Source organism: Echinops telfairi, unplaced genomic scaffold, assembly GCF_000313985.2.
Source record: "Echinops telfairi isolate 266 unplaced genomic scaffold, ASM31398v2 ScPeMD7_7425;HRSCAF=8463, whole genome shotgun sequence".
Lineage (NCBI taxonomy): Eukaryota > Metazoa > Chordata > Mammalia > Afrosoricida > Tenrecidae > Echinops > Echinops telfairi.
The window spans coordinates 4,092,580-4,114,765 of NW_022111325.1; the positions used below are offsets into that span (position 1 = coordinate 4,092,580).

At 40.4% G+C, this 22,186-nt stretch overlaps 1 protein-coding gene across 3 annotated transcripts in view; it reads left to right on the forward strand.

Moving 5' to 3' along the window:
• Positions 1 to 22,186, forward strand: part of LOC123522624 (SLAM family member 9-like) — a 46,057-nt gene that overhangs the window by 19,089 nt on the left and 4,782 nt on the right. For all 3 annotated transcript variants that reach the window (XM_045298467.1, XM_045298468.1, XM_045298469.1), the window contains exon 2: positions 17,649 to 17,990. In XM_045298467.1, coding sequence (XP_045154402.1) covers positions 17,649 to 17,990 — 342 coding nt within the window. The remainder of the gene's footprint in view (positions 1 to 17,648; positions 17,991 to 22,186) is intronic.

Below are 22,186 nucleotides of genomic sequence, written 5' to 3' on the forward strand. Positions count from 1 at the left end.
GGAGTGGGGAGCAGGGAGGGAGGGGAAAAATGAGGATCTAATGTCGGGGGTTTAAGTGGAGAGAAAATGTTTTGAGAATGATGTACAAATGTGCTTTACACAATTGATGTGTGTATGGGTTGCGATAACAGTTGTATGAGGCCCTAATAAAATGTTAAAAAAATAAAATAAAATTAAATTAAAAAAAAATAGCTTCTGAACAAACAGAAAGACATAGAATATTTTCCAGTAGGAAAACAACCCATAAAGAAATCTTCTTAAGTTAATTTATATATTTAAAATTACCTCAAAAAAAAAAACACCATTAGAATTTGTTTTTGATTCAGACAAGCATATTCCATGTGAATGTTAAGCCTTATATCAAGTTGGCTGGTCCAGGGCCCTCTGTAGTTTGACAGTAGCCTCTTACAATGTGATGTAGTACAATGTAATCAGCGCCACGATGGGCTCTAACAATGTAATCCACTCCACGAGCAGCCCATTGCTGGGGGGGGAGTGCAGCCCATTGACGAGGCCACAACCCTGGTGCAAGTGGGATGCTGCTGCTGGTGATGTTGGGAACTGTGCCACCAGCCTTTTAAATAGTGGCAGGTTAACAGATGGTGAACAGGTTGGTGACTAAAAAGACTAGGAAGAAAGAATAAATAGTTTACTTCTGAAAACTAACCAGTGACAACGTTATGAATAACAATAGAAAATGATCTAATATCGCACCAGAAGGTGAGCACTCAAAATATGACTGGGGAGGAGCTGTCCCCTCACAGGAGAGTCGACTGTAATGAGTGGTGGGTAAGCAAAGCTTTCAGGACCTTCATTTACTGATGTGGCACAACTGAAAATGAGAGGAAGCAGTTGCAAACATACATTAAGCATGGAAACTACAAAGTATGAATGTAGGAAAACTAGATGTTGTCAAAAATGAAATGGAGCGCTTAGGCATTAGTAAGTTGAAATAGACAGGTTATGACCATTTTTCATTTGGACAATCTATTGCTTACTCTGCCAGGAATGATAAATTCAAGAGAGGTGTCATCCCATTCATTATAAAAAGAGAACATATCACGTGAACTATATGCCAATAAATCCTTTGAGTAATAAAAATACTATCTGTGAGCACAGTGCTGTTTGTAGTAGGATAATATCTATAAAATGAACAAATCCAATGAATGCAACTATTGCTCAAATTTATGCCCCAACTGCTAAAGCCAATAATGAAGAAACTGAAGAATTCTGCCAACTTCCGCAGTTTAGAATTGATCAAATGTGCAATCTGCGTGCACTGATAATTCTGGGGATTGGAAGACAAAAGGTGGAAGCAAAGAGAAAGGACCAGCAGTTGGAAATTATGGCCTTGGTGATAGAAAGGAAGTTGGAGATAACATGATAACATTTTGCAAGATCAGTGGTTTTTACATTGCAAATACCTTTCTTTCAACAAAGCAAACTACTACTATCCACAGGGACCACACCAGATAAAACACACAGGAATCAAATTGACAACATCTGTAGGAAGAGATGATACAGAAGCTCAATCTCATTAGCCAAAAAGGCCGTTAAAAAGACAAGAAAGGAACAAAAGACAAAAGTAGCTATCAGAAGAGACTCTGAAAATGTACAGTAGCTAAAGCAAATGGAATAAATGATGAATAAAAGAGATGAACAGAATATTTCAAAGTGTAGCTTGCAAAGATGAAGTAAAATATTAACAGTAAAATGTATATAAACCTGGAATTAGAAAGCCAAAAAAGAAGAACATGTTTAGTCTTCAGCATTTTTCAAATGCAAAAACCTGAAAAAGCAATTCAAGTTTCAGGTGCAATATTGAAGGATTCTTTGAGCAAAGTACTAAATTGTTAAGCAAGTATCAAATAAGATAGAAGGGATGCACAGTCACAAAATCAAAAATAATTGGCCAACACTTAACAATTTCAAAAAATAGCATATGATCAAGAACTGATTGTGTTGGAGGAAGAACCCAAGTTGCTCTGAAGACATTAGTCATAAATAAACTTCCAAGACTTGATGGAATACCAATTAAAATGTTTCAGTGAATTGATACAGAGCTGGAAACACTCATTAGTCTATGCCAAGACATTTGGGAGATAGCTACCTGACCAACCAGCTGGAAGAGACCCATACGTATGCCCATTCCCAAGAAAGGTGACTCAACATGGAAATGATCAAATAATATCATTAATATCACACATAAGTAAAATTTTGCTAAAGATAATTTAAAAAATAGTTTCAGTAGTTATATTAACAGGGAGCTGCCAGAAAATCAAGCCAAATTTAGGAAAGAAAGTGGCACAAGAGATATCAGATGGATCTTGGTTGAAAGTAGAGAATACTAGAAAGACGTTTACTTGTGTTCCATTGCCTAAGGCATTCAACTGTGTAGATCATAATGAGTTATGGATAATATTGAGATTATTGGATATTCCAGAACACTTAATTGTGCTTATCTAAAACCTGTCTGTATTCCAAGAAGCAGTCATTTGGACATAACTAGGGGATACAAAGTGGTTTCCAATTAGGAAAGGGGTGCATCAGGAGGGGCTGAGAGATAGCCTTTGAATCATTTAATAAAATAAGAGAGAATATAATGTCAGAAGGTAAAGTACTAATGGAATGGAGAAACACAGAATATCTTTCCAAATTAACAAGGAGGAAGAGTAGAAAATGAAGTTTCTGTCCTCACCCCTCAACAGTGATGCTGCATTGACCACCATCTTTGCTGAACTATTTTTCTCCTTGGCTTTTGTGACACCACACTCACCTTGTTTTCCTTTCAGCCCACTAGCTTCTTCTTTTCAGTGTCTCTTAACGGGCCCTAATCTTGTGGGGTTAGTAGTAGACCTCTCTCTCCTTAATCACCCCCAAATGATTTTACTTAATCCTGAGGTTTTCCAATTACTTTCATAAACAACTGCCTCCCTTGTCATCAGACCAGATGTAGATGGTCATCGGTCACCATGATAATCACTGTGATCAAAGATTCTATAGACAAATCCTGAGCAAAAAAGGGAGGGAGTAATTCACAACACAATGACAAATTCTTATGGGCTCTAGATTTTCTGGATTTATGAAGGTTGGATAAACTCCCAAAACAATTGCTCTGAGATAGTCTTCAAACTTGAAATACAAATTATTCCCTGAAGTAGTCTTAAAACCAAGCAATAGTTCGGCTTCACTAGTAAGAAACAGTCTGCGTGGAGCATTACGCTCCTGTTACTATCTCCATAGCATCCAGAAAGGAGCCCTGGTGGTGACGTCACTGAAGCATTGGGCTGCTAGCTGTAAGGTCAGTGTTTCAAAACCACCAGCCGCTCTGGGGGAGAAAGATGAGGCTATGTCTGCCTCTACAGGTTTACAGCTCAGAAGCCCCTGCGTGGTTGCTGGGACTCTGAACCAACGGAATGACAGTGGCTTGCGTTTTGCGTAGGACATGAGTGGCAGCAACTCAGAAGATGAGCGAGGAACCCAGGGGCTAGTTTATGGCAACAGAAAGGGGATGACTCAGGAAAGGAGGGTAGGAATGGTTGCACAATTCAGAGGTGCACTAAACGGTATATGGAGAAACCATTGAATTGGCATATGTGTTGCTGAATATATTATCAACAACAACAAATAGTTTGTTTTTGAAACCACATCCTTGGCTGATGCTCACAATCTCAGGCTGACCTTCCTCTTAGGCCTCAGTCCCCTACTCGATTGCTTATGTTGTATCTTGTTTTAGAAGCCAAGCTTCACATGTCTAAGATGGAATTATGACTTACCCTTACATGCACCTCAAAACTGCCCCCACAATTTTACCAGTTCAGTAAATGTTGCTCAAATCTGTCCAGTTTCTCAAGTCAAAACCCCAGAAATCATCCTTGGTAGTTCTTTTCCATCTCACCAACATCTGATCCGTCGGCAGCGCAGCCAATTCTACCTCCGCGGCCCCTAGTCCTTCTCTGCTCCCTGTACTCTGCTGTCCCTTTCTCTCCCTTGCCTTACTGCAAGAATCCCCTAACTGAAACCTATTTCTCCCCCTTGGCCCTCCTCTAATTCCTTATATGCAGTATCTATTCTCAAGTGATCTTTAAAACGACAAATGATAAGATCTTACTACTCTGCTTAATCAGCCCAATAGTTTCCTGTTTATTCAGAATAAATCCAATCTACCTATCCACCTAACAAATTCTCAGCTTCTCATTACCAGGTCTAAATCTTTTTTCTTATTCAGTATGCTCCTTCCTTCTGTCTTTCAAGCAGGTCAAGCTCATTTCTGTAGCAGAATCTTTTCACATGCTTTTAGCTCTGCCTACAAACTGCTATCACACAGGGCTGAGTTTAAATGGCACCCTCTGCGAAGGGCCTTCCTAAAGATGCCACCCCCATCCTACACATCCGCTAAACCACCACTTTTATATCATCTTCCCCTTGGCGTCAGTTAAGAAGCGTAGTTTCAATGAACAGAAAGGAAATGACTAATTTAAAGAGAAAAACACATTCTAGAGAAAGTAGATGGTACACAGAAAATCGAGGCGTCCAAATGACCGTGCTTCAAGACTTCTCATTTAGGAACCATGTCCAGATTCAATCATCAGAATTGGTCGATCCTATAGAGTGTTTACAGCTCGATCGCCTGGTCTGTCGTTCCTGACATAGGCACTGGCATCACAACACACCTCAACATCACAGACGCTGGTCCTTTGCCCTGCCCCCACCACGGACTTTAGCAAGTAGGTGAAGTCACGCCATGACAGCCATTGATGATCTTGCGGCTCCCAGGATCTTTCTTTCTTCATGTCACTAGCCTGTGGTTCAGTGTGGAGTAGTCCATGTGATTGCAGGCACCTAATTCATGGGCCTTGGTGGTGTCATGGTCCATGATGGGCGGCAATCCCTATGGTTGGCAGTTTGAAACCCCCAGCAGCTCTGCGGGAGAAAGAAGACTGGGCTTGCTGCTCATGTAAACAGTGACCGCTTCGGAAACCCACAGGGGGTCACTATGAGTCAGCCTTGACTCGATGGCAGTGAGTTTCAGGTGAAGAGGGAGCTAGAAAAGTGAGCATCTAGCGTTTACAGCTTTAATACAGGGAGGTGGGCAGCCCAGACTCTCAAAAAATAGGAAGTTCCACCAATGTGAAAGGGAAGATAAGATTCCAGGCAGGAGAAATGAAATCTGTTGAGCTGCCAACTCCAAGGTCAGCAGTTGGGACCCATCAGGGGCTCCAAGCAAGAAAGAAGAGGCTTTCTGTTATTGTAAAGGACCAGAGTCTGTTATTGGGTCAAGAGGGCCAACTGATCACACGGAGAGTGAAACGCTGTAAATAACCAGAAGAAAATCACCAGGTTAGAGAGAGACTGGAGCAAGAGTGTGGAGATAAACCCAATAGATAAGTGATCCAAGCCCCCCTGAAATCCAGAGACAGTGGGGACGGCAGAGGGTAAGGGGAAAGAGAAAGGGGGGAAGTCTACTCCCTCCCTTCTGTCATACTGCCGATCTCACCCACCACGTGTGAACTCCACACACCTGGAAGCCTGCGTACCTGCCTTATCCCTCGGCAGGTGGGTGCCTCTGGGCAGGCGACAACCGAGAACACTTGCACCCTTCGTCTGAGCATCCTCGGCTAATGAGAATCCAGGCTGGTTCATTTCCTGAATCGCAGTGCCCCTTGGCAGCAAGCACATATGCCCTCAAGCCAAAATCCCTACACTCAAAAAGTCCAAGCAACGGCTGCACACTCTGGCTGTAATAATATTAGATTAAAGGGGCACCCTGCCAGTCCCAGACATATGTGCACCCTTGGACTGAGCCTGCTTGGCTGACAAGGGGTCTGGCTGATGACTCCCCTGCAGCATAGCATCCCTCTGTCCTTCTGGCAGCAAGTGCACACACCAGCGAGCCAAAGGCCTAAGCCCAAAAGGCTCAAGCAATTGCTACCCACTGTGCCCATTGTGGCTGAAGCACCAGCTAACCTGAGCACTCCACCAATGGCTACCTCTTGATCCCATCTCCTGGTCAGCACACTAATCAGTCCACTCCAAGCCACCCAGAGCAACAGCCTTCCCTTTGAGAAGGTTCTTGCTCCCAGTTCCCCACTATGCTATCTAGGAAGGGGACAGAGACAGCCCCTCCAGGAGACCATCACCACCTGAAAAGAGTGAATGCTGTTCCCTCTGACCTGAGTGTTGAAGTCTATTCCTTTAAGACAGCCAGTGACAATTAGTCTCGATCTACTTGAATTAGGGTCTCTTAGCTCTCTTAGCCACCCCTACCCCCAAACACCTAGCTTAAAGCACAGACCCACCTTGCCACTCTAAACACCCCAAAGGGCAGACCCACTCTACCCCAGGCACTGTCTCTCACTGTTCAAAAGACCTCTCTCCCACACAATCTTGATATCTCCCAGTACAGTACTCTCTAATACAGTTAAATCTGGTTTGTTTGGTTTGGGTCATATATTAATTTAGTGATTATTTTCACTTCAAAAATATCATTTAGATGGCAAATCAAAACACTGTGGTTTCCTTTAATTGTGGTTTATAGTAGAGCCAGATCTTTTAGGCGAATGAAGATGGCTTCCAAAGTCTGATCATTTCTGTCTTTTCAGGAAGGTTCCCAGGTGCCCCGGGGAAGTCAGTGCAGTGACTCTGTGGCTCATGTGGCTCTGCTTTGTTCTGGGGTTGAGCCAAAGCCTGGGAGAGTTCCCAGGTACAGACAGCTTCCAAATTCTACCTTTATGAGATTCAAAAGGGCAATGCCAGCTTCAAATTATTTCCCCCCACAAATTGTTACATTTTGCCATAAATGTTGGCACTCTCAAAATTTGATGGTAATTTCAAACAGTATTTAGGGATGCTACTTTAGTTAGCAGCCCTCTGCACTTTGTGGTTTTGATCAAAAGTCGCACACCCTCTAGACTAAAAAAAAAAAAGCAAGTGTCTATCTACAATAAGAATGTGTTTGCTTAGGAACAATAATGCGAGTGGCGATACTGTGACAGTTACATAATCTCCTGCCAACTTGCGAAGGGGTGGAATGTAGCCTGTCAATCAGGTCACAGCCAATGAGGCCTCTGTGTGGGCATAGCCTTCTCCTGAGGATTCTGGGAACCCTTGTCTTCCTCCCTGGAGGCAGGATACACATTCTCTCTGCTTCACTTTCCTGCTGTTGAGCCATGTGGAGACATGCATCAGTCTGAGATACTTCCACCATCATGGGATCCACATGACTTTGTAACCACAAGCCTGTGATCTTCCTGTATTCAGCATCATTGCATGTGTTGCATGAGTCTGAAGAGGAATTTATAGACTGATATTGGACATCTGGCTAATATCAGACTTATGGACTTGATCTGGATTGGGCTGGATGTTTTCTCAATATATTATTACTCTTTGACCTAAAGCTCTCTCTTAAATATATATAAATATGAATGTCTCTGGATTAGTTTCTCTAGTCTACCCAGACTAACACAGATATCATAAGGGTAGGGGGAAGGCAAGGGGAGAAGGGGGAGAAAGAGGGAACCTATTGTAATGATCTACATATGTACACATATGCTTCATACAATTGATGTATGGGTTACTATAAGAGCTGTAAGAGCCCCCAATAAAATGTCGTTTCTCTACAAACACAAACACTGCCATCGGTGTCCTGATGCTTCCTCTGGTGAGACCATCAGTTCCTCAGTTTCGGTGTTTACTTTGTGTAACCCCTAATTCATGGCTTCCCAGCCTTTACCAGCATTTGAAGATTGGTATAGAAATCCGGTCCCTGAGGTAGCTGCTGAGGCTAACTCCTTTCCTGGTGATGTTTACTTCAAAACAGTTTTTCTGCATCCTGTGGGTGCAGTTTATATCTGAATCTCTCATCTACTGACATATTTGTAAGTGAAATATTTGTCTATTTCAGCTCCATTGTTCTTTCTATAGGATGAATTACAGAATGCTCTTGCTCTTGTACATTCATGCTCTGGAATTTTATGCATTAGTAAAAAGCAATGATAATGTTCTTAAACACTGCAAGGCACGGACAAAACTAAAAAACTTTATGCTTAACAAGCTATGTTAATTAAAAAAAAATCATTTTATTGGGGGCTCTTACAGCTCTTATAGTAACCCATACATCAATTATATCAAGCATATGTGTACATATGTTGTCATCATCATTTCCAAAACATTTTCTATTTGAGCCCTTGGTATAAACTACTCTTTTCCCCCCTCCCTCCCCTCTCCCCCTCATGGATCTTTGATCAAGTATATGTCGTTATTATTATTTTGTATCTTACACTGTCCGTTGTTTCCCTTCACCCACATTTCTGTTATCCATCCCCTTGGGGGGGGGGTGCCTACATATCCAACCTTGTGATGGTCCCCCTTTTCTCTCCTTCCCCTCTCCAACCATCTCCCTGCCCTCATGATATTGCTACTCCCACTACTATTCCTGAGGAGCTTATCTGTCCTGAATTCCATGTGCCCAGAGCTCTTGTCTGTACCAGTGTGTGTTCTCCAGCTTACCCAGATTTGTAAGGTAGAACTGGGTCATGGTAATGGGGGTTGGGGTGGTGGAGGAAGCATTCAGGAACTAGAGGAATGATGTGTGTTTGGTGCTATACTGCACTTTGGTTGAATCAGCCCTTCCTTTTAATCCTTCTGTGGTGGTGGGGGGCGGGGGGTATCCAATTGTCTACAGATGAGCTTTGGGTCTCCATTCCAAACTTCCTCATTTGCATCAATATAGTTGTTTGTTTTGGATCTTTTGATACCTGAGACCTGGTCCTGTTGACACCTCATGATCACCCAGGCTGGTGTGCTTCTTCCAGCTAAGCTCCATCAGTCTTATAAAGATAAACATTTATATCACCATTGCTATAATAAGAAAACAAAGGAGAAAAAAATGTGGTTAGACACCAATAGAAAAGACTTTGACAACTTCGAAAAGGCCAGGGATGGGGGGTGGGGACAAGGAGAGAAGAGGGATGGAGGAGGGACAAAAAAATGGAGGGTTTAACATGAAAATACATACATAAAATAAGAATCGTTTTATGAAAAACAACAAAAGAAACCCTTCAGATGCCTTACTTCTCAGATCTAAATATTGGCTTAAAAAGAGGAAAAGTAAACTGAAGTGCACTTGGAATCTTTAATGACATACACGTTCATTTTACGTATTAAAAAATATGTCTTGCACATATGTTTTGGTTCTTGCTGCAACAATGATCAATGATCAATTTCATGAAGAAGGGTGGGTCCCTGCCCTCAGTGTGGGGTAGCCACTGGCTGTGCAGCTTACCAGCAGGGTTCACATATTCATGCAGGATTTCGATGCCCACTATGCTGGGGCTCATTGAGTTGAGGTATTTCTGCATCGCTGTTGTTATGACTGTTTCCCACTGTGGTCAAAGATGTGCTCAAAGGTCCTCACTGCATAAAGGATGAAAATACAGTTATCTGGGAAACTGGAGGAATCTGAATCAGGATAAACCTCAAAAGGAAAACTCAATGAAATATTGTAGTCAAACTATCTACTATCAATGAAAATGGAAAAGTTCTAAGAATAGCAAGAGAAATCAGGCAGGCAAGAAGACCATGGTATGCCATGTAGAAAATCCTGAAGGATAAAGATAGTGAACCAAGAATGATACCCAGTAAAATTATCACTCAAGTATGATGGAGAAATTTAAGTATTCCAAGACAAGGAGAAACTAAAGGAATTTGCAAAAACAAGACCACCATTACAAACAAACAAATAAACAAACACCACTAAACAGCAGTACACAAAGTTGAGGCCAACATAAAAGACAATTTCTTACCAAAACCACACACTCAAAACAATATCCAAAACAATGCAGAAATATAGGAAGAACAAGGAAACCGATCACCCACCCACATGCACACTCACACAAACACACACACACAAATGTAAATCAAAATGATGGTAACAAACCCATACATATCAATAATCTCACCAAATGTTAGTAGACTAAATGTCCCAGTAAAGAAACAAAGAATAACAGAATGGATAAGAAAATAAGGTCCATCAATATGCTGCTTACAAGAAACATTGACTAAACAAAGACAAACATAGACTGAAAATCAAAGGCTGTACAAAAGCATACCAAGACAATGGGAACCAAAAAAAAAAAAAAAAAAAGCAGGGGTGGCAATATTAGTCTGAAAAAAAATAGACTTCAAGGAAAATAGCATAATGAGAGATGAGACAGACACAACATAGTGATTAAAAGAACAATAGCCCAAGAAGACAGCCATAATAAACATATATACACCAATAAAAGGTCATTGAGATACAATATTCAAATCTTCACAGAATTGAAGAGGGATGCAGACAGCTCTACAACAATAATGCAAGACTTCAATATGCCATTCTCAAGAAAAGATAGATTAACAGGAAAGAAATTCACGAAAGACAAAAACATTTCGACAACACAAGCAACAAAGTCAAATTCTTAGACATATACAGAATGCTCCATCCAACAAGAACAAAGTATACATTCTTCTCTAATACACATGGAACATTCTCAAGAAGAGACCATATACTGGGCCACAAACCATGCCTTTACACATTGAAAAAAATTGAGACTCTACAACTTATTTTCACAAATTACAATGCTATAAAACTAGAAATCAATGATAGAAGGAACAGAAATATAAAGACAAACAATTGGAGATTGAAGAGCATACTACTTGAAAAAGACTGTAATAAATCAAAAAGGAATGAAATTTAAAAATTAGTTGAAACAAAGGATAACAATAACTCAACATATCAAAACCTCTGGGACATAGCAAAAGCAGTCATCACAAGTCAATTTATAGCAACTAGTCCACATATGAAATAGAGAAATAAAAAAATCAACACCCTAACACAGCACCTTCAACAATTAGAACAAGGACATCAACAAAAACCCTCCAACAATAGAAGAAAAGAAATTGTGAAGTTCAGAGCAGAAATAAATGAATTGGAAACTAAATAAAAACTATGGGAAAAATCAACAAGACAAGGAAGGATTAACAGAAGGATTAACAAAATGATAGACCACTGGTAAACTTAACAAAGTGAAAAAAAAAACAAATACCTAGAATAAGATGAAAAGGGTAACATCGTAACAGATCCAAATGAAATAAAACTAACACACTACTATGAAACACTGTAGTCCAACAAATTTGATAATTTAGAAGAAGTGGGAAAATGTTTAGAAATACATCACCCACTCAAATTAGTGCAGACAGATGATGAAAGTCTCAACAAAGGGAGAGTGTGTTGGAAAGAGGGAACCGATTACAAGGAACTATATGTGACCTCCTCCCTGGGGGACAGACAACCGAAAAGTGGGTGAAGGGAGGCGTCGGACAGGGCAAGATATGACAAAATACCAATTTACAAACTATCAAGGGCTCATGCGGGAGGGGGGAGCGGGGAGGGAGGGGAAAAATGAGGACCTAATGTTGGGGTTTAAATGGAGAGAAAATATTTTGAGAAACGATGTACAAATGCGCTTTACACAATTGATGTGTGTATGGATTGGGATAACAGTTGTATGAGCCCCTAATAAAATGTTAAAAAAAAAAGAAGAAGAAAAAGAGATGGTCATTATAAAACTTCTAATCAAAACGTTCCAGGATCAGATGGCTTTACAGGGGAATTCTACTAAGCATTCAGAGAAATGCTGTCACCAATTCTACACAGACTATTCCAGAGGGTAGAAAAGGACAATAAACTCTCAAACTTATTTTATGAAGCATAACTCTGATACCAAAACCAGGCAAAGACCCTACAAAGACAGAAAACTAGAGACCAATATCCCGCATGAACATGGACATAAAAATCCTCATGAAAATTCTGGCCAAAAACATATCAAAAAATAATTCATCATGACCAAGTGGGATTAATATTAGAGAAGCAAGAATGGTTCACAACCAATGTAATCTACCACAGACACAAGGCAAAGGGTCCAAACCACAGGATGATATCAATAGATTTAGAAAAGGCACTTGGCAATATCCAACACCCATTTCTGATACAAACATTAAAAAAAGTAGGAATAGAACAAAAATTCCTCAACATAATAAAGGTGATATATGAAAAATAGCTACCACCTTGCTCATTGGGGTAAAACTAGAAATATTTCTACTGAAAACTGGTACAAGATAAGGATGGCCCCTATCACATCTTTTTATTTAACATTGCACTCTGGAAGTATTAGACAGGCAACCAAAACAAATCAAGGGAAATGAAATGCTTGCTATTAGCAGATGATATGATTCTATATATAGAGAACCCAAAACACTCCACAACAAGACTGTTAGAAACAATCGAAGGATTCAGCAAAATAGCAGGATACAAGATTAACAAACAAAATTCAATTGGAGTCTTGCATACCAGTGAAGAGAGCTCTGAAAAGGGTATTAAGAAAACAATACTATTCACAACAACTACACAAAAGATAAAACACTAGGAATAAACATAACTAAAGAAGCAAAAGACCTGTACAAAGACAACTACAGAACACTATTATAAGAAAACAAAGAACAACAAAAAAAATTAAAAAAAAAAAAAAAAGAAAACAAACAAAAACAAAAACAGACCTACATATGGAAGTGGATAGGTCTGTTTTTAAATCACAAATGCATTCCTTATAGAAATCAGAAAACGTATCACCAATTTCATATGGAGAGGGACCCAGGATAAGTAATGAACTTCTTTTAAAAAAAGAACCAGCTAAGGGGCCTTACACTACCTCACCTGAAAACCTACCAGCAGCCACAATAGCCAAAACGTCCTGGTACTGGTCCAATGATAGATAAATACTTAGATCAATGGAACAGAACAGAAAATAGTAAATGCATCCACATAAAGGTAACTGATCTTCAACACATGACCACACACTGTCAAATGGGATAAAGACAGCCTCTCCAACAAATGGTGTTGGATAAAGTGGATCTCCATATGCAGAAGAATGAAACAGGACCCATATTTCTTCCCATGGACAAAAGCAAACTCAAGATGGATTAAAGACCTAAATGTAAGTGTATCAGAATCATCCCTGAGAAAATTAGAACAATCTTAAGGACCTTACTGCAGGACACATAGGTTACACGCACAGTGGAAGGAAAAATAGATGACTGGGACCTATTACAAATAAATCACTCATGAACATAAAAAAAACCCAAACTTTATCAAAACAGTAAAATGAGAGCCCACAGAGTGGAAAAATTTATATTTTACCAATGACACAATAGATAAGGGTCTAATTACCATAATCCATAGAACTCTACAACACTTCAGTAAGAGAATAAAAAATGACCCATGTAAAGAGCGGTTAAAAGATATGGACAGACCCAAACCAAGCCAAACTCACTGCCATTGAGCTGGAGCTTTCTGAAAGTGACTTCGCAGGACCGGGTGGCACTGCCCCTGTGAGTTTCTTGCTAGGAGTAGGGAACCCGGTCTTTCTCACTTGGAGCTGGCAGGTGGTTTGAGCTGCTGATTTTGCTGATCACAGCCCAACTCATCACCACTATCCCATGGCTAACAAACGCATGGAAAAATACTCACGATCACTAGCCATCTGGGAGATGCAAATTAAACTATAATTAAAACCACCAGTACAACCACAATGATAGCCCAATTCAAAAAACAGAAAACAACAAATTCTGGAGAGGATGTGGAGAAACTGGAACTCATATACACTGTTGGTGGACTTGTAAACATAGACAATCACTACACAAATCAATATGATGCTTCTTAAAACAATTGGAAATGGAAATCCCATATGATCCAGTAGAGCCAGACAGGAACAGATATATGCACGCCAATGTTTATTGCATCATAGTTCACAATAGCAAGAAGCTGGAAACAGTCCAAGTGCCCAACAGTAAAAGAATGGATAAAGAAACAATGGTGAATACACAAAACAGAATATTATGCACCCCTATAACACAGCAACAAAACCTTGGAACCCCTCATGACATGGAAAGACCTGGAACCATTAAGCTGAGTGCAGTTAGTCCATCATAAAAGGGTAAATATTGTATGACCCCACACTGTAAAGTTACACACCAAGACACAGGCAGCCTTCTATTCTCAAGTCATGTAAAATTTTAATCCAGTCTTCCAAACAAAGAGGTAGAGAGTTAGCCTAGCATCCATGATCCATATATCACCCCCCCCTTACATGTACATCTTAAAAACCACTTCAGGATCAGGTATAAGGCATCAAAAGATCCAAAACAAAATTTATGTCAATGCGAACAAGGGGGTTGGAGAGGAGACCCAAAGCCTATCAGTGGACAATTGGATATCCCCCCCACAGAAGGGTTATAAGGAAGGGACGATTCAACCAAGGTACTGTATAGAACTGACAAAACACACATCATTCCCTTAGTTCCTGAATGCTTCCTCTCCCCCATCCCCACCCCACTACCATGACCCAGTTCTACCTTACAAATCTGGGTAGACCAGAAAACACACATTGGTACAGATAAGAGCTCTTGACACATGGAATTCAAGACAGCTAAACCCCTCAGGAACAGTATTGGAGAAGCTATATCATGAAGGGAGGGGGATGGTCAGGGAGGGGGAAGGGAGAGAAAAGGGAAACCCATCACAAGATTGGATATATAGCCCCCCCCAGGGGACGAATAACAGAAATGTGGGTGAAGGGAGACAATGGGCAGTGTAAGATATGAAATAATAATAACACTATATAATTGATCAAGGATTCACGTGGGTTGGAGGGGAACAAAAGAGTTGCTTATACCGAGGGCTCAAGTAGAAAGAAAATGTTTTGGAAATGATGATGACAACATATATACAAATATGCTTGGTACAATTGATGTATGGATTATTATAAGAGCTGTAAGAGCACCCAATAAAATGATTAAAAAAAAACAAATTTCTACAGAGGAGACCTCACCTCAGCTGGGGCCATTCCTTCAGGAAGGGGAAAAGGGAGACCAGTTATTTGCTGCCATACAGCACTGTGAAAAAGTCTTGCCAAATCAAGAATGATAAGGGAAACTTACTGGAAATTCAAGTCAAGGTAGGGGTAGGGTAGGACCTATGTTTCAGACAAGGTATTTACATTTCTGTTGGTGGGTAAATGGGAAGGAGCAATTTCCTATCGGGCAAAAAAAATGCCTATCAATACATATAGAGGACCCAGGAGGAGAGTACAACTTGTACTATGTCCCTACTTAGATAATTTTGACCTTGTTTGTATCCAGCCCTTATTGACTTTAGGTTCTATCTTTTCAAGGAGTACAACATCCTTCATAGGCCACATCAGAAGACCTTAGTATAAAAACCCCACTAACGAACAGGGATTTACCTTAAACTCCCCTGTAGCCCTTGCACTTAAGACTGGAACTCCTCGGTTTTAGAAGAACTAGCTGACTGCCACTCCAAGGCTATGGGAGTGGTAGTGGTTGGACTTTGGTTTGGATCCCTGACTTCAAGGTTACCCAATGAAAAAGGCCAAGCACCACCTTATAGTTACTATTTCAATGCCCTCCTTGCCTTACTATGACATGTATCAATCTGATAGACATGGTTCTGCCTTTGTGAATGAATGTTATTGGAAAATTTGCCCTATCACATTATCAATGTAAATAGTTATTGAAAATTTCCCCTATCACATTGTCGATGTAAATAGTGCTCAATCACTTTGGAGTTTAATCTGTACAAATCAGTAATTTGTGGAAAGTGGTTCAGAGTCTATCTATACTTGTGTAACTTCCTTTTTGCCATAGTGAGTTAAATTCTATCTCAATGAATAAATTACTGACACTATCAATACAATTGCCTTATACCCTGGGGGATGATTGATAATGGTTTCTGTCATAGAATAATAGTGAGGCCTGTACAGTGAACCAGAGACATATATAAACCATAGCTATGTGAGTGGAATTTGGACTTGCACTTGATTCTAGTCCCAATTTAGGAATGGTTAATTCTTATGACATGGCCCTGCTCTATGGTCACCCTCATTAAGAGATCACTGAAGATAAGAGTGCTACATCAAAGTGGGGTGAAGAAAGCAGATGGTGTCCAGCTATCAAACTTGGGGTCTTAAAGGCTTGACTTCAAACAAGCAGCTACCTAAGTGAGCTGTCAACTAAGTCCACATGGAAGAAGCACGCCAGCCTGTGTGATCCATTGATGATAAATAATAAAATCTAAATCTGAAGGAGGGAATAGTACTAGTGTTTCAATTGTGAACACTCAATTTGTAGAAAGCAATGGTTGACAGTGGGAATCTAAAACCCATTTGCAGGGTCCCTACATAGATTAAGTCTTTAATGAATCCCCTCTGACCATAATTGAGGGATATGAATAGCCTTGCTATCAATAGAGAATATTGTAAATGCGATCATGGTAGATGTAACTGGGTTAAAATACGATACCTGATCATTTTATTTTCTTTCGACCCCTTTTTAATCTGCTCTTGCTTTTAATACTCTGCTTTTTTCTTGATTGTCTCCCTCCCTAGTTTATTTTGTTTTTGTTGTTAGTCTCCCCACCCCTATGTTTTCCAGTATATGAAGCCCAGGATGGGTGAAGTTATAGACAGTAACTGGATTAGGGGGTCATTGGGGGCCTGGGGGCAGGGAGATTGGAGGGAAATGGGGACCAAATAATGAATGAAAGGGGAAGAAAACATTCTGGAACTGATTGTAGTGATGACTGTACAACTCTTGTTAATATGACTGAATTATGAAAGTATATGATATATGAACCATATGTCAATAACACTATATTAGAAAATTTGAATATATCATAACATAAAACTTCATAGTGAATATATATATATATATTTACAACCTTGGTAACACACAGGGGCATTGCGGTATTGCTACTCTGTTTTATTAGGTTGTTATGAATTGTAACAGACTCTATGGCAGTAAGAATTATATATATAGATAGACAGATAGATATACTTTTTTACTTGTTTTTGAAAAACAATCCCACACACTAGAATGGAGGATCTATGAAAGTAGAGATTCACTGCTATTTCCCCACCAACCTCAGTGTGCTTAGCTTATTAATATTTAATGCATTGGTTTAGGCTGGGTGTTTAGAGTAGAAATTTATATCAAATTAATAGCATTTCAAGAAAGAACAAGTTGTCACATGTGAAATGTCTTGTAAGAGTAGGACTAAGTAGGTACAGTGAGATTGATAATTAGAGGATTATTAATGACATAAGAGCAACTTCAGTAACAAAGCTACCTTCTTGCTGCTTAAGAAAAAAAAATTGTAGTATCGGAGAATGTTTTTCTCCCAGAGTTTACAAACAAGTGGGAGAATCAGAGTATTATTTATCAACTTCTATATTTTCATTTTCTTTGCCCTGAAATCAGCTTAAGGGGTGTGTTGGGTGCCAGTCCCAAAAGGAGGCAGCAGGGGTCTGGGAGGATGACAGACATGGGCCGGCTTGAATCAGAACTCCCATGTTTTGTGTAAAATCAGTGCCTGGGCAAGTTAGCTCTGCAGCTTCATTCCTGTGTCTGTAAAATTGAAGATTATAGTCTTTTGTGAATATCAAATTCCTGTGATGTGAAAGCATATGGTCTTTATGCATAAATGTTTGCTCAGCTGCTCCTCTCCCCCCTCCCAATCTTATCTCCTGTTTGCTCAGGTGTTCAGGCCGTCAAAGACCCCTGGCCCCCCTGCACATTGAACAGGGCTGTGGGGGAATCAGCTCAGTTGCAGCTGAACTTCTCTGAGCACTCCTCCATCCGAGAGATTGAGTGGAACTGGAATTCTGGAGATGAGAAAAATCAGCTTTTGGTGTCCTGGAAGCTAGGCGGCATTGAGTGGTATGATTTTGATGAAAAATACAAGCACAGATTCCACCTGGCAGAGATGGCTTTCTTAAACATCAGTAATCTCATTGTGGAAATGAATGGACTATATGAAGCAAAAATCAAATACCACTCTGGACAGTTCGAAGAGGACGTCATCCGACTCTGTGTGTACGGTAAAGTGGGGTCATGCCCAGCAGGCATTTCTACTCTTGATTTATGAGGGGCTTCAAAATGTGCATTAAAAATTCGATTATATTTTCATACCATTTATCCCCATGAACATTTTGAAGCTCCCTCACATCGAAAGCAAGTTAGCCTAGAAACAAAAACTAAAGTGTGAAGATTAAGTTCTCAGACAAACAATCTCATATGTCTTAAACAGCATGGAAAGTAGAGATAATCCATCTAGATCCTAGGAGGAAGCAGAACTTTCTTCAGCCACAAAATTGGTTACAATTAATATTAAAACTGTCCTCAATTGGTTCATTAAAAGACTTACTAGAAACAGGCAAAAATAGTTAGCAAAAAAACCAGAAACAAAAACTCTGCCCTAACCCAAACAACTGAACATCAAAAACATGGGGAAAAGACATGAAAAAGTAGATGGAATGGTAGAACTGGTCATGGAGAAGTGGTTTAGACAAATCCACCTAAAGCCTAGTTAGAGAACTCTTCGAACAAAATTCTCCTACAGACCCAGGTTGAAGATGCAGGGGATACAGCCCTGCCTCCTGGGTACCTTTCACTCCACTCTGAAAACAGACAGCTCTGGGCAGACTGACTCTAAGAAAGCTGGGGAAAATGACCAATGGCCTGTCCTATGGGTCCCTCTGGCCCCTACCCATCCTCAGTCACCCTGTTTGCATTATGCCAGCAGCCTCCTACTGGGCCTCCCTGTCAAACTACCCTCCACACATGGCCATATGCTGGTTTAATGAATGTTCTGTAATTTAGCTCTCATTCTAATAGCCATTTCAATGGCTATGCAAGACTCACAGACAAAATGTGTGATTAAAGGGCTTATGAAGGAAGTTAGGAAGTTATAGTGTCAGTGAGAAATTGAGTTGTTTATCAGTCATGTTACAAAGTTCTGTCAAATCTGCTAATGTCCAAAGGGCATGCCACTGTTCTGTGAGTCTCCACCTGAAGACATTCAGCTTAAGCCCCATGGGTCAGCAAGCCCAGCTCCTTACATTCTCCTGCACGAAAGCACTCAGCTCTACCTGCTCGGTGGGTTGGGAAGTCCATCACTCTGGATCCTTGCTTGGGATCCTGATTCTGCTGCTGCTCCTCTGACGGTATAGCTGACTTTTGGGTCCAGGAGGTGCGCCGCACAGGGATCTCAGATCCAAAGGACATGCTCCACGCCTGGCTCTTGCTGATAGTGAGATCCCTGCTCCTGCTTCTCATGAGGCTCATTTTCCCCCCACAAGGATGGAACTCCAGGGAACCTTGCTCATAATTACTCACAGGTGAATCCTATCTCCCCCGACCTTCTATTAGACTCACGCAGGAAACGGTCCTTCAGTGGAAATGAAAGACTTTGGCTAGAAGCGTCACATGAAATAATTAATTGCTCCTGCATGCCACATCCATCTTTTAAAATGTAGCACTGTTCCTATCATTTGCCTGCTTAAATTCAAGCAATGCTTTGCACTTCCACCTGCACAGGGTCCTGGGTTGTCTCGTAGGTTAATAAGAATTAAACTGAGCAGTGCCTGGAAACCTGCGTTCTAGATGCTAGCTGGGTTCCTCTTTCATCTGTTAAAGAAGCACAGACCAATTATACAATCATCTAATCATACCACCCTGACATTCCAAAATAAGTCCTCGTGGATCAGCTGTTTTGTTAGACTGCATTTTCAAATATTAATTTAGGAGTTTGAAGCCTGTAGCTGACATTGACCCCTGGAGTTGCAAGTGAGTCTTTTGTTTTAGGCTCGCCCCTCTCCTTGGTAACTCAGAAAAAGGGTGTCTTTTCCTAAGCTCTGGAACAGTTTGTATAACACAGAGATTTTATTTTTGACCACTTATCAATACTCAGTCCTAAAATCATATGAGCTCTGTGTTCTTTATAGGAACAACTCTATCTTTTTAGTTTCTTCAAAGGCTAGAAGTATTTAAGTGAACTTTGATCATTTACATTTCCCTAGATAATGTAACTGCATTTTCATTTGTATTTTCAAATGTATTGATTGATATGTAGTTTTAATATTTCCTTTTAAAGCTACTATCTTTTTATACCTGCAGTTATGCCCTGATGCTCATTCTTTTAAAAAAAATAATTTTACTGGGGGCACGTACAACTCTTATCACAATTCATACATCCATCCATTGTGTCAAGCACATTTGTACATTTGTTGCCATCATCATTCGCAAAACATTTACTTTCTACTTGAGCCCTCAATATCAATTCCTCATTTCCGCCCCCTTCCCCACTCCCCTCTCCTTGTTGAACCCTTGATAATTTATAAATTATTATTATTTTGTCATACCTTACCCACTCCCTTTATCCACTTTTCTGTGTCCATCCCCCAAGGATGTTATATGTAGATCCTTGTAATGGGTTCCTCCTTTCTACCCCACCCTCCCTCCACCCTTGGGTATCGCCACTCTCACCACTGGTCCTGAAGGCATCATCCTCCCTGGATTCCCTGTTTCCAGTTCTATCTGTACCAGTGTACATCCTCTGGTCTAGCTGGATTTGTAAGGTAGTATTGGGATCATGACAGTTAAGAACTAGAGGAAAGTTGTATGTTTCATTGTTACTACCCTATGCCATGACTGACTCGTCTCCTCCCCGCGTCCAGTTGCCTGAAGATGGGTTTTGGGTCTCCACTCTGTACTCCCCCTCATTTATAATAATATGATTTTTTATTCTTTGATGCCTGATACCTGATCCCTTTGGATGCTTTGTGGCCACACAGGCTGGTGCGCTTCTTCCATGTGGGCTTTGTTGCTTCTCAGCTAGATGGCCGCTTGTTTATCTTCAAGCCTTTAAGACCCCAGATGCTATATCTTTTGATAGCCGGGCACCATCAGCTTTCTTCACCATATTTGCTTATGCACACATTTGTGTTCAGTGATCATGTTAGGAAGGTGTGACCCTGATGCTCATTCTTAATGTCATTTATATATACCTTTATTTCTAAAAATTGGTCAGGCTTATTGAATTCTTTTTCACTTTGGCCTTTTGGTTTCAGATCAACTTTAAAATTTGCTGATTTAGTGACCCTTTTAAAAAATAGCTTTCTATGCATGGAAGATAGGGCTCCGCCTGCCTACCATGAACATACATTGAGTTCTAAAGACTTTCAGGTCAGCAGGGTTATTTGTCACAAAATAAGAAGTCAGGACATAGCATCTCATCATGATTGGTCCAGCAGCTCAGCCATGTCATCTAGGACCCACGCTCAGCTCACTCTTCCCCGCCCTGCTATCCTTGTTCCAAGGGTCTGTTCTCATGTGTGTGGCCTCCTCATCCCCAAGACTGCTATTCCAAACCTCACTCCACAATTAAGCAACCAATGGGAAAATAAGGGGAAAGTCCTTTCCATTGAGACTTTGTTTTTCCAGATGTTAAGTCCCTTCTTCCCACCAAGGCAACCTCCCCATGCTCATTGGTCAGAACTGCAGTTACCAGAGAGACAGAAACAGAAGTTAGCTCTCCAGACACTAAGCAGACGCAGACGAAGGCAAAAAAGGGGACTAGAAGGAGTGTGGAGTGAGTCACCTATCAGGCTTGCCACGTGGTTACTGATGCCTGTTTTTCCTCTTTTATACCCTCTCTACTAATGTACTTAAATCTACTTGCCTCGCTGACTTTTTGAGTCAAATGTTTAGTTCATTTATATTCAATCTTATAGGCTTCCTATTAAAAAAATTGGGGGTTAAGAATTTTTTTCTTGGTGAACTGTTTTGCTTAGTCACGATTTTTTGTGGTTGCTCATTTCTGCATAGTTAAACTTCCTTTTCAGTCTCTTCTTTATGCTAGTGTCAGGTTCAGCAGTTCAAACCCCCCACCCACTCTGGCAGAGAAAGACAAAGCTGTTTATTCCTATAAAGAGTTACAGTCTCAGAAACTTTAAGGAAAATTTCTACTTGGCCCTATAAGGTTGATATGAACCAGAATTTGTTCTATAGCAGTGGGTTTGTATTTTTTATTTTACATCTTTTTTCCTACTTGATTCACTAATTCGTTATTTAAAAGTAAAAAAAAATTGTGTGTGTTTTAGGCAAAAGTTAACATATTAGATTCTCATCCAACAATTCTAATACAAATTGTTTCATGACATGGGTTATGCCAATGGGTTAGCACTCTCCCTATGTCTACTGTCTGCCTTATTTCTAGTTACCCACTTTTCCTGTC